The sequence below is a fragment of the Leopardus geoffroyi genome, chromosome A3, assembly GCF_018350155.1.
Source record: "Leopardus geoffroyi isolate Oge1 chromosome A3, O.geoffroyi_Oge1_pat1.0, whole genome shotgun sequence".
Classification (NCBI taxonomy): domain Eukaryota; kingdom Metazoa; phylum Chordata; class Mammalia; order Carnivora; family Felidae; genus Leopardus; species Leopardus geoffroyi.
Window position 1 is genome coordinate 72,832,102 of NC_059336.1, and position 14,181 is coordinate 72,846,282.

General features: G+C 38.9%; 1 protein-coding gene across 3 annotated transcripts in view; it reads left to right on the plus strand.

Annotated features, from left to right (window-relative positions):
* ACYP2 (acylphosphatase 2) overlaps nucleotides 1-14,181 on the plus strand; it is a 189,304-nt gene that overhangs the window by 40,454 nt on the left and 134,669 nt on the right. Inside the window, exon 4 of one of the 3 annotated variants that reach the window (XM_045446053.1) lies at nucleotides 4,487-4,550. The exons of the other annotated variants lie outside the window; for them this stretch is intronic. Within the exon in view, the coding sequence (XP_045302009.1) occupies nucleotides 4,487-4,535 (49 nt within the window). The 3' untranslated portion in view covers nucleotides 4,536-4,550. Of the gene's footprint in view, nucleotides 1-4,486; nucleotides 4,551-14,181 lie in introns of those variants that run through there. 3 annotated transcript variants of the gene reach the window in all.

The following is a 14,181-nucleotide window of genomic DNA, read 5'->3' on the forward strand; positions in this document are numbered from 1 at the left end:
TCCCCCAATCTAGCGTATTGTAATTGGTTGTTTGAATTTTCCACTTTTCCCAGATTCATTTATGTTTTCCTAAGAAATTATCCAGGTTTTCTAGGTTTTCAAATTGCTTGTCATGGATTTTATACTTTAAAAATCTCTTTTGTATTTGCGGTTATATGTTCTTTGAAATTTTCCTAATCTTATATAATTTGATTCTCTTCTTTCTCCTTAATTGGGTTTAGAAAGGATTTATGTGTTGATATATTAAAAAAAAACATTTGCGGGCGTCTGGGTGGCTCAGTCCGCTGAGAGTCGGACTCCGGCTCAGATAATGATCTCGCAGTTTGTGGGTTAGAGCCCCGCATAGGGCTCTGTGCTGCTTCTGATAATGTGTCTCCCTCTCCCCCTCCCCTGCTCGTGCTGTCTGTCTCTCTCTCAAAAATAAATAAACATTAAAAAAAAATTAAAACAACATTTTGGATTTATTAATCATTTCTCCTTTTTTTTTTTTTTTTTTGGTTTTTCAGCCATTAATTTCAACTTTCATCTTTACTAATTCCCTCTTTATTTCTTTGTTGATCTTTCTTTAAGTCTTCATCATGAATTGTAGTTCCCTTTAGGTTTAGTCTTTTTTTTTCTTTTTTAATAAGATATTTTTTGAAAAGTTTGTTTATTTATTTTAAGAGAGAGAGTGTGTGAGTGGGGAAGGGGCAGAGAGAATGAGAGAGAGAATCCCAAGCAGGTTTCATGCTGTCAGGCTGGAGCCTGAAATGGGGTTTAAACTCACAAAACTGGGAGATCATGACCTGAGCTGAAATCAGGAGTTAGACCGCTTAACCAAATGAGCCACCCAGGTGCCCCTAATTTTAGTCTTTTTAAGTCAGTAATGAAGATGATTAAGCATTTGCCTTTAAATACAGCTTTTGTTTGTTACATAGGTTGGGTAAAAAGTGTTCTTTTCATTGCTTTCTGGATAGTCTATAAGTTCATTTTTGGTTCCTCTTCAAATAATAACAAATGACATTCTGGGTATGTGTTTTTTTAAAATATCCAGTGTCCTTCTCTATCTTTAATAATGTTTTTTGCCTTAAAGTTACTTTATCTGGTATTAACAGAGATATGTACACTTTATTTATATATATGTTTGCATAGAGTATCTTTTCATTATTTTAATTTCAATGTTTCTTTCTCATTGTGTGCTTTTGTTTGTTTTTATTGAAGTAGTTGATGGACAATGTTACATTAGTTTCAAGTGTATTTCAATATATTTTATATGTGTATCTCATGTTTTTAAATTAGTATATTTATCCATTTAAGTTTAATGGAATCATTCATGTTTAGAATTAAATGTGTATCTTACTGTATTTTCCCCCTTGTCTTATTAGTTCTGTTTTCCTTTTCTTCTTTCTAGCCTTTATTTAAATTGATTATTTTTTATTATTCCAGTTTTTTTGTCTGTTAGAAGTTGTATATTCTTTTCTTTTATTAGTTCCTAGAGATACAACATACAACCATAACTGCTCAAAATTTGATATTAATTTATCTCTTTACTCTTTTCCTAATAATGCAACATCTCTAGCATTTAACTTGCTATTTATTTAAGTTCATTTAACTCACTATTTATTTAGATGCTAATTTTTTTTAATGTTTATTTATTTTTGAGAGAGATAGAGAGGGAGAGACACAGTGCGAGCAGGGGAGGGCAGAGAGAGGAGGGAGTCACAGAATCCGGAGGCTCCATGCTTTGAGCTGTCAGCACAGAGCCCCATGTGGGGCTCCAACCCACCAGCCATGAGATTATGACATGAGCTGAAGTCAGACCATCAACCGACTGAACCACTCAGGTGCCCCTAGATGCTAATTTTAATGACCTATTTTAAAATTCATAAGAAATTATTTTTTAAAAGTCAGTATTTTGGGGGGTATTCTATATATTTGCCATTTGTTTTGTTATTTTTTCCTTCCTAATTCTCTGAGCTTCTGTGTAGGAATATTTCCATTCTGCCAAAAAATGTTCTTTAGTCTTTTCCTTCATTTGGGCAGCTGGTGATGTGTTACTTCAGTTTTGGCTTGTCTCTACGTGTTTTTATTTTACGTTCATTCTTGAAAAATATCTTTGTTTCATGTAGAACTCTGACATAGCAGTTATTTTTTCCAGTACCCTGTGGATAACATTACAGTGTCTAACATGCATTGTTTTGTTGTGAAATTGGCTGTCAGTTTTACACCTTGCTTCTTGAAAATAATTTTGCTGCTTTTAAAATGGCAATGATAGTAAAATTGCCAGTTTACAGTTTGTGATAATAAATATAACATTAAGCCTGTCAGTTGGTTTAGGTGATTTTTCTCCCGTAATACTTAGTTCTCTGGATATGTATACAGTAGAGGCATGAAGTGGGGTTCATCCAGGGCTTGGTTGTTGCCAGCTATAAGGAGCAGAAGTGACAGAGCAGGGTTTGAGGGCATTTACAAGAGTGTGAATAGAAGGATGAATCCCGAACCTAAGTTCAGACAAAATGAGAAATGAGCTGGGAGGAAATTGATGGGCAGTGAGAAACGGTTGTCTTATTTAATTGTGGGTGTAAGGAATTGGAACAGCTTGCAGGAGCCGTGTTTTGTTGCACAGTTCAGTCCTGGAATCAGCAGAGTCAGTGCAGAAAGGAAGGGATGGAAGGGGGATGTGAGACCTCTGCGATGTTTCCTGACCCACTGTGAGTGAAGTTCTAGTGTAGATAGGCTCTTGCACTGACTATTTTTTCTGTGTCCAGTGGTTCTTTAACCAAATTTCATCTGACTGTTGCTCAGTGGAACTTCCTTCAGCTGTCTGAGAAATTATTGAAATTCGGCACGTTTTGGTATTGTCCTTTTTAAATTGCTTTTTATTACGGGATTTTCAAGCAGATCCATGGATAGAGAGAATGGGACAATGAGCATCATGTGTCTGTTACCTGGTTTCTATAACAATTTATGGCATTCTTATTTCACATATTCCTCCAACTTTTCTTTTACTTTTCTCATTGTTAGAGTATTAAAGCAAATTTCCTACATCATATCATGCACCTGTAAGTTAGGTTGAGCAATATGAAACTACCAATGTTTGACAAAATTTTGAGCCACAAAATAGCAGTTTCACATTGTTGAAAGAGTTTTCTCTAAGTCTTTCTCTAAGTCTCTAAGACTTTTACTATTTTTCTCTAACAGAAACTCTATATACCCATCAATATATTTTTCTAAACTCTACAGCAGATCTAACTCCAAATGTCAGAGTGAAAAGTCTGTTACACTTTCCCTGAGGCTTGTCTTCTCCCCAGTCTGGGTCTGTGCCTGCTGGACAGCTGTCATTCTCATGCTTCCCTTTGTCCCTTTCCTGTGGAGTGGGTTCCTGTTTTCTCAATCATATTTTTATCTTCCTGGACTTATTCCTTTGTTTGTTGAAGCCTAATTCTCCACTAGCTTCACAAGGAAAGATACGAGAGACACAAAAAGTTTGAACCCTTAACCGCCTTCATTTACACTCATACTTGATGGATTGTTCGAGTTTTAAAATCCCAAGCCCTCAAATCATCACCCACCCAGAATTTTGAAGGCATAACTCCATGACTTCTTGTGAGACTGCCCAGAGATTTGATGTCTTTCTCATACCAGGGATTGGAAAATATATCTGTTTATTTTCCTCAGAAAATGTTTTAGATATTCAGTGTATCCCTCTTTTTCTGTGTTTAAGTCCTCTGCCAGAGCGCATGTTTTAATTTCATTTGAAATGCTGGGCTCTGGGAGGAGGAGAATTTCTGTGTCTTTGAAGATTTCTTTCCCGCTCTCTTTTTGGTTGTCCTCTTCTGAAACTTGCTTATGGACATGATTCTTTGATTTTTCTTTTTTCTTTTCTTTTCTTTTCTTTTCTTTTCTTTTCTTTTCTTTTCTTTTCTTTTCTTCTCTTCTCTTCTCTTCTCTTCTCTTCTCTTTTCTTTTCTTTTCTTTTCTTTTCTTTCTTTTTCTGTGCTAGCTTCCAAACTTTACTATCTGGAAACTGTCTCAATTTTGTCTTCCAACTTTCCGATTAATTTTGTTGTGTCTGCCTCATAGAGTCTTGTCCTTGTTTTCTTCAGATTTCCCTGATGGTATTGTGTGTGCGTTTTTTCATTTTGTTTCCTTCTGCTTTTTGCACTGTTTCTCTTTCCTCTTCTTTTATTCATAAATATGAACAGACAGCCAAGAATAAACAGACTTAAAAATTTTTTTTAACGTTTATTTATTTTTGAGAGGGAGACAGAATGTGAGCAGAGGAGGGGCAGAATCTGAAGCAGGCTCCAGGCTCTGTCAGCACAAAGCCCAGTGCAGGGTTCGAACCCATGAACTGCGAGGTCATGACCTGAGCCGAAGTTGGACACTTAACCAACTGAGCCACCAAGCACCCCAAGAATAAACAGACTTTTAAGGAAATTTTCCATAAATTCTGAGGGAGAGATGATGTTTTTGTTGGGAAACCTCCCAGATGTTAAATCTGTAGGTCCTGTCTTTCCTTCCTGGTGCCTCCAGATCCCAAGTCTTCTGTGTAGTCATGAGGTAAGCTGACTAGCTTCTCCTTGTTTTTGGTTCTGCAGGCACTTAGGCCGAAGCATCTTTGGTTTTTCTGTGTAGTTACTTATCCTCCATCCGCTTTCCTTCTAATTTGTTGAAACCTCTTGCTCAGGTTATAGTTCTGTATCAGCTGGAACTATTTTTAGCTGCAAGTTAATAGAAAACCAGAACTAAGAAAGGATAAAACAAATGGGTTCATTTTTCTTGGTAACAAGAAGTCTGGAGGTAGATGGTTACTGGCCTTGGTTCAGTAGCTTGGTAGTATCAGGGTCAATGTTTCTGAGATTTGCTCAGCCTTTCCTTTGTGGTCAGAAAAAGGGAAAGTGCAGCTGTACAGAATATCCATAATTAAGACATGAAGAAGGCAAGAAGGGATAATGGTTGTGTTGCTTTCCCCAAACTTGCCCAAGCTTACATCTGCGGGCATTTCACTGGCTTGTATAGGGTCATATAAATATTCCTTGCTACAAAGAGACTGGGAAATTGGTTTGGCATATTGATTTCCTGAACAAAATTGGTGTTCTCTTGGCCAGAAAGAAGGGGAGGATAATGGGTAGTGGGTAGGCAATGAATGATGTCTGCTACATTTTTTGTATTTTGATTCTATTATTTTATTTTATTTTTAAAATGTTTTATTTATTTTTGAGAGAGAGAGAGAAACAGAACCTCTGAAGCAGGCTCTGCACTGACAGCACAGAGCCTGATGCGGGGCTTGAACTCACGAACCGCGAGATCGTGACCCAAGCCGAAGTCAGATGCTTAACTGACTAAGCCACCAAGGTGACCCGATGCTATCATTTTAATGGGGTTTCATGTAAAAGGACATGAGCGTGCCATGTTTAATTGTACCGTGAAGCTTACGTGAGAAAATCCACAGAAAGCACTTAGCATAGAGCCTGGCCCAGAATAAAGAACAAATAAACGTTTGCTCTCATTAGGTGACCCATAGGACTCCATCTCTGCACGTGGGGTTCTAGTGGCAGTTGGACTGGCCAGGTGGAAATGCCACTAGGCTCTTGGATATATGGGTCATCCCTGCAGAGAAACTGGGCTAGAGAAATAAATTTGGTGGTTGTCCCTCTGTGGATAGTGTTTGAAGTTATATACATGGATGGGATTACCAGGGAGAGCTTTCTTGATGATAGGTAAACAGGAAGCATGCAGCAGAGAATGTAAATCAAGCTTCACCAACATTATAAATTGGGATGCCATTACAAATAAAAATAGATGGTAGAGAGTGAATTCATTCCTCTAGCATGTACTGTGTGCAGTATTGGTTAAAGTACTGAATTATCAAAAAATTAAACCACGGTAAAGAGAAGTTACATAAATAGGTGGCAAGGTCAGACTACATGTGGTATATTTATGGTTAAATAAATATTGCCTTATTTTCTTCTGGTTGTTAAAAAACTTTATTTATTTAAGAGTGCTATGACATAAGAAAATCAGAATTAAATTGTCTTATAAAAACATGAGTGTGCTTTCATCCGAAGCTTTTGAAATGTGGAATTCAACAGGCAACATCATTTAGAGGTGGCTTGGCTACGATTGTAGCAGCTCTTTGGAAAGGTGCCAGGAGATCCCAGGACATGCTGCAGATGTGTGTATTTTCTTCCCCTTCTGTGTTTCATTTGGTCAGAAAGAATGACTGATGGCTTTCTTTTGCAAATTGCACTATGTGATTCCAATTGTGGTGGTAAGATTCGCCAACATTTTTTGATACATAGAAACCATTTGAGTCTATTGTTTTATTTTTATTTTAAAGTTTATATATTTATTTTGAGAAAGAGCAATGAAAAGTCAGAGAGGGAGAGAGAGAATCCCAAGCAGGCTCTACACACTGTCAGCATAGAGCCCAACTCGGGGCTCCATCTCATAAACTGTGAGATCATGACCTGAGCTGAAATCAAGGCTCAGACGCTTAATGAACTGAGCTACCCAGTTGTCCCTAAGTCTATTGTTTCATCAAAGCTACTTTTCCCATTGGTAACCATTTAAAATTAATGTATAGAGTTATAATTCTGAGCACAAACTTTTTTTTCCCTAAGTTTACTTATTTATTTTGAGAGAGAACGCGTGAGTGGGAAAGGGACAGAGAGAGAATCCCAAGCAGGCTTCGTGCTGTCAGTGCACAGCTGGGCATAAACTTTTGACTAAATCTGTACAAAATATATTTTTCTTAAAAACTAAATGGAAATTCTGGGGGAAAAAAGCCCTCAAAACACAAAAAACTAAAAACATTTGCATGTGGACACAGCCAAATTCTAAAATTAAAATTACATGTTGATTGCTATATATTTTTAAAACCATATGTCATGTATGTGTAGTTTGCACTTGAAAGCATCATTGATGGGCTGGAGAATGTACTCAAGAGAGTGATCAAATGGTTACGTGGTCTGGAAAACTATATCACAATATAGGTAATGCTTGAAGGCATTGGAGGTATTTAGACTGGAGAAAAGAATACTTGAGGGAATCATGATAGTTTACTTCAAGTATTTGAAGGGCTGATACATGGGAAAAGATAAGTCTTTTATGTTGTTCTAGAAAGTGATAATTTTGGTTATAGTAATGGGTGAATTTGTTTATTTCAATTCACTTTGACAAAGAATTTTCCTGTAAAGGTATCTAATGTATCTAATGGAATTTTATCAATAATTGGGAGGGATTGGCATAACATGGCTTTCAGGCCAGATCTGGCCTATTGCCTGTTTTGTAAATAAAGATTTATTGGATCACAGCCCATTCATTCATGTTTTGTCTTCTGTTGCTTCTGTGTTACACTGGCAGAGTTAGCAACTGTAACAGAGACTGGATGACCACAAAGCCTCAAATATTTACTCTCTGTCCCTTTATAGAAAGAGTACCAACTGATGGTGTAGATATCAGACAAGTCAAGGGTGTGGTAGAAGATCTAACTCATTGGATGGTAAGTCAGTGTAGGTGACCTCATAGGTCCTGTCCAACTGAGATTCTATGATTCTACGCAGAGTTGACAATATACATGTATTTAAAATGTGTCCATATATTAAGAGTTAGAAGTAGAATAGAGGCATGTTCATCAATATAGTCATGTTTGTCTCTTCCACAGATATTTAGCATTTGTGTGAAATAGGAATTTTAACAACGTTCTGCTTTAACTATGAAATGCCATTGTTTTGAATTTCTAGTTGTTACAGCAGTGGATTGGAATGAAGCAATGGATTTTGTAAACAGGTAGTGTCAGATTAAAAGTTATTTAAAATTAAAAATTTTTTTCACCTGTTATTTATTTTTGCGAGACAGAGAGAGAGACAGAGCGTGAGCAGGGGAGGGGCAGAGAGGGAGGGAGACACAGAAACCGAAGCAGGCTCCAGGCTCTGAGTGTCAGTGCAGAGCCTGACCTGGGGCTCGAACCCACAAACTGTGAGATCATGACCTGAGCCGAAGTCGGACACTTAACGGACTGAGCCACCCAGGCGCCCCAAAGTTATTTAAAATAAAAAAAAAAATAACTGTTCTCAGGCAGACCATTAGTGGCATGAATTTCTATGCAACCAAAATTACCAGTTTTTCCTTTTTCATCTGATAATCTCAAGGCACTTAACTAATATTTTTTATGCCTTATCATCAAAGTTTTTTCTACAAATACATGGGATTATTAAGAAAGTTTCTTTGGTTCTGTGTGAGTATAGGTGTGGGTGTGTTTTCCATTGCATGTTCTATTGCAATACAGAAGACTTGGACATTTGCTAAGAGACAGAAATTCATTGAGGAGCTGTAATTTTGGGAAAAAAATTTTAGTGTGACCTGACTGATATAAATCATTCCAGTGGAAAATTAAAAACATAACAAAATATCTACAGGGGAGCTGGAGCTCTCACATCAGGTTTTAGACCCCAAATACCAAGTCATTTATTTTCCTTTGGAACATAGCATCTCTATGAAAACTACTTAAATCCCTGGTTTTTGCTTTAAAGTTTACATTTTAGATATGTGAATTTAGTAAGATAATAATATTTAAGAAACGTATAATGCAGCAGTAATGAACTTTTAAAAAATTAATATTTTATTTTATTTTATTTTTTTAATTTTTTTTTAACGTTTTATTTATTTTTGAGACAGGGAGAGACAGAGCATGAACGGGGGAGGGTCAGAGAGAGAGGGAGACACAGAATCTGAAACAGGCTCCAGGTTCTGAGCTGTCAGCACAGAGCCCGACGCGGGGCTCCAACTCAGGGACAGTGAGATCGTGACCTGAGCCGAAGTCGGACGCTTAACCGACTGAGCCACCCAGGCGCCCCGAGAGATATTTATTTATTTATTTATTTATTTATTTATTTATTTATTTATTTTTTCAACGTTTATTTATTTTTGGGACAGAGAGAGACAGAGCATGAACGGGGGAGGGGCAGAGAGAGAGGGAGACACAGAATCGGAAACAGGCTCCAGGCTCTGAGCCATCAGCCCAGAGCCCGACGCGGGGCTCGAACTCATGGACCGCGAGATCGTGACCTGGCTGAAGTCGGACGCTTAACCGACTGTGCCACCCAGGCGCCCTAGATTTTATTTTTAAGAGAAGTTTTAGGTTTACAGAAAAATTGTGTCAGAAAGTAGAGTTCCCATATATCCCCTCACCTCTGCCCCCACCCCACCCCCATTTGCCTCTATATTATGAACATCTTACATTAGTGTAGCACATTTGTTACAATTGATGAGCCAATATTGATACACTATTATGAACTGAAGCCTATAGTTTACATTGGAGTTCATTCTTTGTGTTGTAGGTTTTGTGGGATTTGACAAATGTAGAATGACACATGTCCACCATTATAGTATCATACACAATATGTCTACTGCCCTAAAAATCCTGTGTTCCAACCTTTTTATTCCTCCCTCCCACTCTCCTAACCCCTGCCAATCAGTCATGTTTTCACTGCGTCCATAGTTTTTCCACAATGGCATATAGCTGGAATTACATAGTATTCAGCCTTTTCAGATGGGTTTCTTTCATTTGGAAATATGCTTTCAAGATTCCTCCCTGTCTTTTCATGGCTTGAGTGTTCCTCCCTTTCTCCCTCCTTTTGGTGTGTGGGTGTGGGTGGGGGCGGGTGGGGGTGTGTGTGGTGGGTTGGAATTTATTTCAAAAAACAGATTTTAGATGATAATTGTATAGTTTAAATTTTAAAGTACAGAAATGTTGAGTTTTTAAAGCTTTTTTTTTAAGACTTTGCTTTTTTAGAGCAGTTTTAGGTTTACGATAAAATTGAGAGGAAGCCATAAGAATTTCCTGTGTATGCCCTCCCCAACACATGCGTAACTTCCCCCGTTATCAGTATCACTCACCAGAATGTTTGTTGGTTTTTTTTTAATCAAGGATGGACCTGTGTTGACACATTGTAATCACACAACATCCACCATTGACCTTAGGGTTCACTCTTGGTGTTACACATTTTATGGGTTTGACTCATTTCTTTTTACTGATGAATTATATTCCACTGTATGGATGTACCACAGTAAGTTTATCCATTCAGTTATTGAAAGACATTTTGGTTGCTTCCAAGTTTTGGCAGTCATGAGATTAATTACTTTTTAAAATATAAATAAAATAAAATAAATAAAATATACTTTTAAAGTATTTATTTTTACATATTTTAAAGTTAACTTAGATAAGAAAATGTGAGCATAAAATATTTTTTAAAAAGATATCTCAATTTTTCAACAGCTTGAAGCCTATTTCAGTCTACCCACTACAAAATAAAAGTGTTATTTTTTTTAATTTGCAGAAGGTTTACAAGTGTTCCAAAAATTCAAATGATATGGAATTATATGGGCTAAAAGATGTAGGCCTTGCCTGTCTTTCTAATATCCTAGTCTTACACATTTTTTCTTATGTGTGTAAAAACATGTGTATATGTTAAAAATACATACGGTATAATCCTGTTATTGTAAAACCCACAACTATATATGCCCATATGGTTACATTTATCTCTTTATCATTAGCAAAGATGGGATCATGATCATGGTATACGTATTATTCTGCAACTTTTAAACATTTCACAGTATTGTGTATTGTGGATATCTTTTTTTTTTTTAACTGAAGTGTAGTTGACATACAATGTTACATTGGTTTCAGGTGTACATCATAGTGATTTGACAAGTCTATACTTATGCTGTGCTCACCACAAGTGTAGCTACCATCTGTCACCATACAACACTGTTACAATACCATGAATATCTTTTCATGGCAGCAAATGTTCTTCTTAAATCACTGCAGAGTATTCTACTGTATGGATCTATCCTAATTTAATCATTCATCTATTGCTGGGCATTCATATTGTTGCATTTTTTTGCTTTTTAAAAAATGTTTATTTATTTTTGAGAGACATACAGAGAGTGAGTGGGGGAGGGGCAGAGAGAGAGAGGGAGACACAGAATCTGAAGCAGGCTCCAGGTTCTGAGCTGTCAGCACACAGCCCGACACGGGGCTCGAACTCACGAACTACAAGATCATGACCTGATGCTGAAGTCAGATGCTTAACTGACTGAGCCACCCAGGTGTCCCTGTAGTTTTTTGCTTTTATGAATCTTGTTTGCAGTGAGCATCCATATTTATGTGTGTATATCTTTTTCATTTATTTTACAATTATTTGTTTGGTACCTACTATATAGGTATACCAGGCAGTTCCAGGTGCTGGGATTCAGCCATGAGCCAGAGATGATGCTCAATTTCTTTTGCGGGGAGACCCATGATAAAGAAACAATAGGTAGGGGCGCCTGGGTGGCGCAGTCGGTTAAGCGTCCGACTTCAGCCAGGTCACGATCTCGCGGTCCGAGAGTTCGAGTCCCGCGTCGGGCTCTGGGCTGATGGCTCAGAGCCTGGAGCCTGTTTCCGATTCTGTGTCTCCCTCTCTCTGCCTCTCCCCCGTTCATGCTCTGTCTCTCTCTGTCCCAAAAATAAATAAACGTTGACCAAAAAAAAACAAAAAAAAAAACCGTAAAAAAAAAAAAAAAGAAACAATAGTTAAACTAGATGTTTTCAGATAGTAGTAAATGCTGTGAAAGGAGTAGTGGTGGTTTCCCTGCCTCAGATGGGATGGCCAGGGAAGAGGTTTTCATGGAGGTGACATCTGAACTGAGAACTGTATGGTGAAAAGAAGGCTGCCTGTGGATGGAGTCTGGGGGTGTGGTGGGGACAGGGACAAGCAGCTTGGCACCAGGCAGGGCAGTGGGAGCATCTGCCTGGTACAGGCAATAAGGGTACATATGTGTAGGGAACCTGAAAACGAGAAAACCAACTAAAATTGGTTTACTTTTTATTACTGCCCTATGCCAACAATTCTAACCAATAATATACTTCTCTCCGCTGCCCTCCCCACCACAACACTGACATCGTGTGCTTATCCCTATGTTGTATGTAAAAAAATTCTCTTAATATTTATTTTTGAGAGAGAGGAGAGAGACAAAGTCAGCTCGAGCAGGGGAGAGGCAGAGAAAGAGAGGAAGACCCAGAATCTGAAGCAGGCTCCAGGCTCTGAACTGTCAGCACAGAGCCTAATGTGGGGCTCGAACCCTCAAACCGTGAGATCATGACTTGAGCCAAAGTTGGATGTTCAACTGAGCCACCCAGGCGCTCCCCTATACTGTATTTTCTTAAGTGTTAACTCCTAGACATGAGTCAAACAAAAGCTATGTACTTTTTATTTATTTTTATTTTTTTAACGTTTATTCTTGGGGGTGGGGGAGGGAAGAGAAAGAGAGGGAGACACAGAATCTGAAGCAGGCTCCAGGCTCTGAGCTGTCAGCACAGAGCCTGAAGTGGGGCTCAAACTCACTAACCTTGAGATCAGGACCTGAGCCCAAGTCGGATCCTTAACCAACTAAGCTACCCAGGTGCCCCAAGCTACATGCCTTTAAAAATGTAAACTGGTGGTTCAGTTTTAATGATAAAAACCATGAAGTATTTTTCAGATAAATACTGAATAAACTAAGGACTCATGGATGCGGAAGTTTTCTTCTATGTACTTTTGTAAGTACATAGTTGTATAGATTTAGGTAATTGAAGTGAATCAAGACAATTATAAAAATTAAGAAATAAATGGAAATGAAATAAAGTCATCTATGAACCCACTCTAAAAAATACAGATATGGTTTTGATTCATAATGGAACTATTTCTCTCTGCTTCTGTTTCTCTTTTGCTGGGGTATTAAAGCCAAGATCCTAGTGATTTTAGAAAATCCTCAAAATCAGGAAATTATAGAGCTGTGAGACTTATTGAAGTTCACCTAATATTTTAACCCTATTAAGGTTCTATTGGAACAAGCATCTCAGTCAATCATGTGAAGAAGGAGTACCTGCATGGGTGGTGGGACTTAATTGCAGAAAGGGGCCTCAAAAAATAGTTATGAATCAGGCCCCTTATTGGATCAACGCTTTGGGGATGATTTTTAATAAAAATATTGTCATGATGATTTTTATTCAGCAGATATTACGTGTCTTCCCATGTCTCTCTGCTAGGTGCTGGGGGTACAAAGATGGTTAAAGGTTTTGCGACAAGTCCAGTTTAACTGGGGAAGAAGATGGGTGGGCCCTAGGAATGGAGCGCTGGGGTGGGGGAGTGGAGGTGGGGAAGCAAGGGGAGGGTGGGGTGGCGCCAGGCGCAAGTGCGCCCCCTCCTGCCTTGTCTGTCTTCCGGCATCTTCTGCCGCTCACTGTCCTCTCGCTGGCTTTAGTCCCTCCACCACACCATACTCTTCCTCCGTTAGGACTTGTACAGAAGCCGCTCCCTCTGCCTGGCACGGATGCGTATTTTTATCTCCCAGTCTTTCTGATTATTCTCCCACTCACTCTGTGAAACCCTCTCACTCCACGCTCTGTTTCTTCATGGCACTTATTAGAGCTGTTAGGAACAATTACTTGCTTAGTATCCCCCACCTCCACCTGGAGAGAATGCTTTCAGTTGTAAGTGATTGGTAACCTGATCAACAGGTGGCTCAGAGGAGCAGGGGTTGGTTCTTCGCAGATATAAAGGAGGCTGGAGGTCGGAGTGGGGGATATCGTAGTCAGGTGCCTCATTCGTTATCGCTGTCAGGGCTCTGGTCTGAAGGCTTCTCTTGTTCTTTCCCTCACGGGTGTAAAGTGACCGCCCCAGCTTCCATCGCACCACGTTGAAGGCTGAAGGAAGGGATGGCTCTGGGTCAATTCTTTTTTGTCTTGGAAGCAAACTTTCCCAGAAGCCTGTGGTACACTTGCGTGTTTGTGCCATTGGCCATCTCTAGCTGTATCAACTTTTTCAGCAACTGGTACAGAAGGTAAATGTTTTGTGTTCTTTTATGAGAAGCTTAGTCAGGTGCAGCCACAAGGGAAGACAGAGGAGCTTAGGGAAAACACAAGTTTACTGTATTTACAGATCCTAGAGACTGAAGGTATGGCCTGCTACCCGGGGTCACAGGGAAAACACCAGCAGGAGGGAGTAAGGGGAAGGTTAAGCCAGAGCCTGCTATTAGGGTTTCAGAGGGAAAGGCAAGACAGGGCATGGTGAACAGTTTAGGATTGGCTAGTTTGAATAATTCCAGAAGGCTTTGAGTTTTAGCTGCCCTGGGGTGTTTAGGGAAACCAATATTGCCTCCTGGGATGCCTGGGTA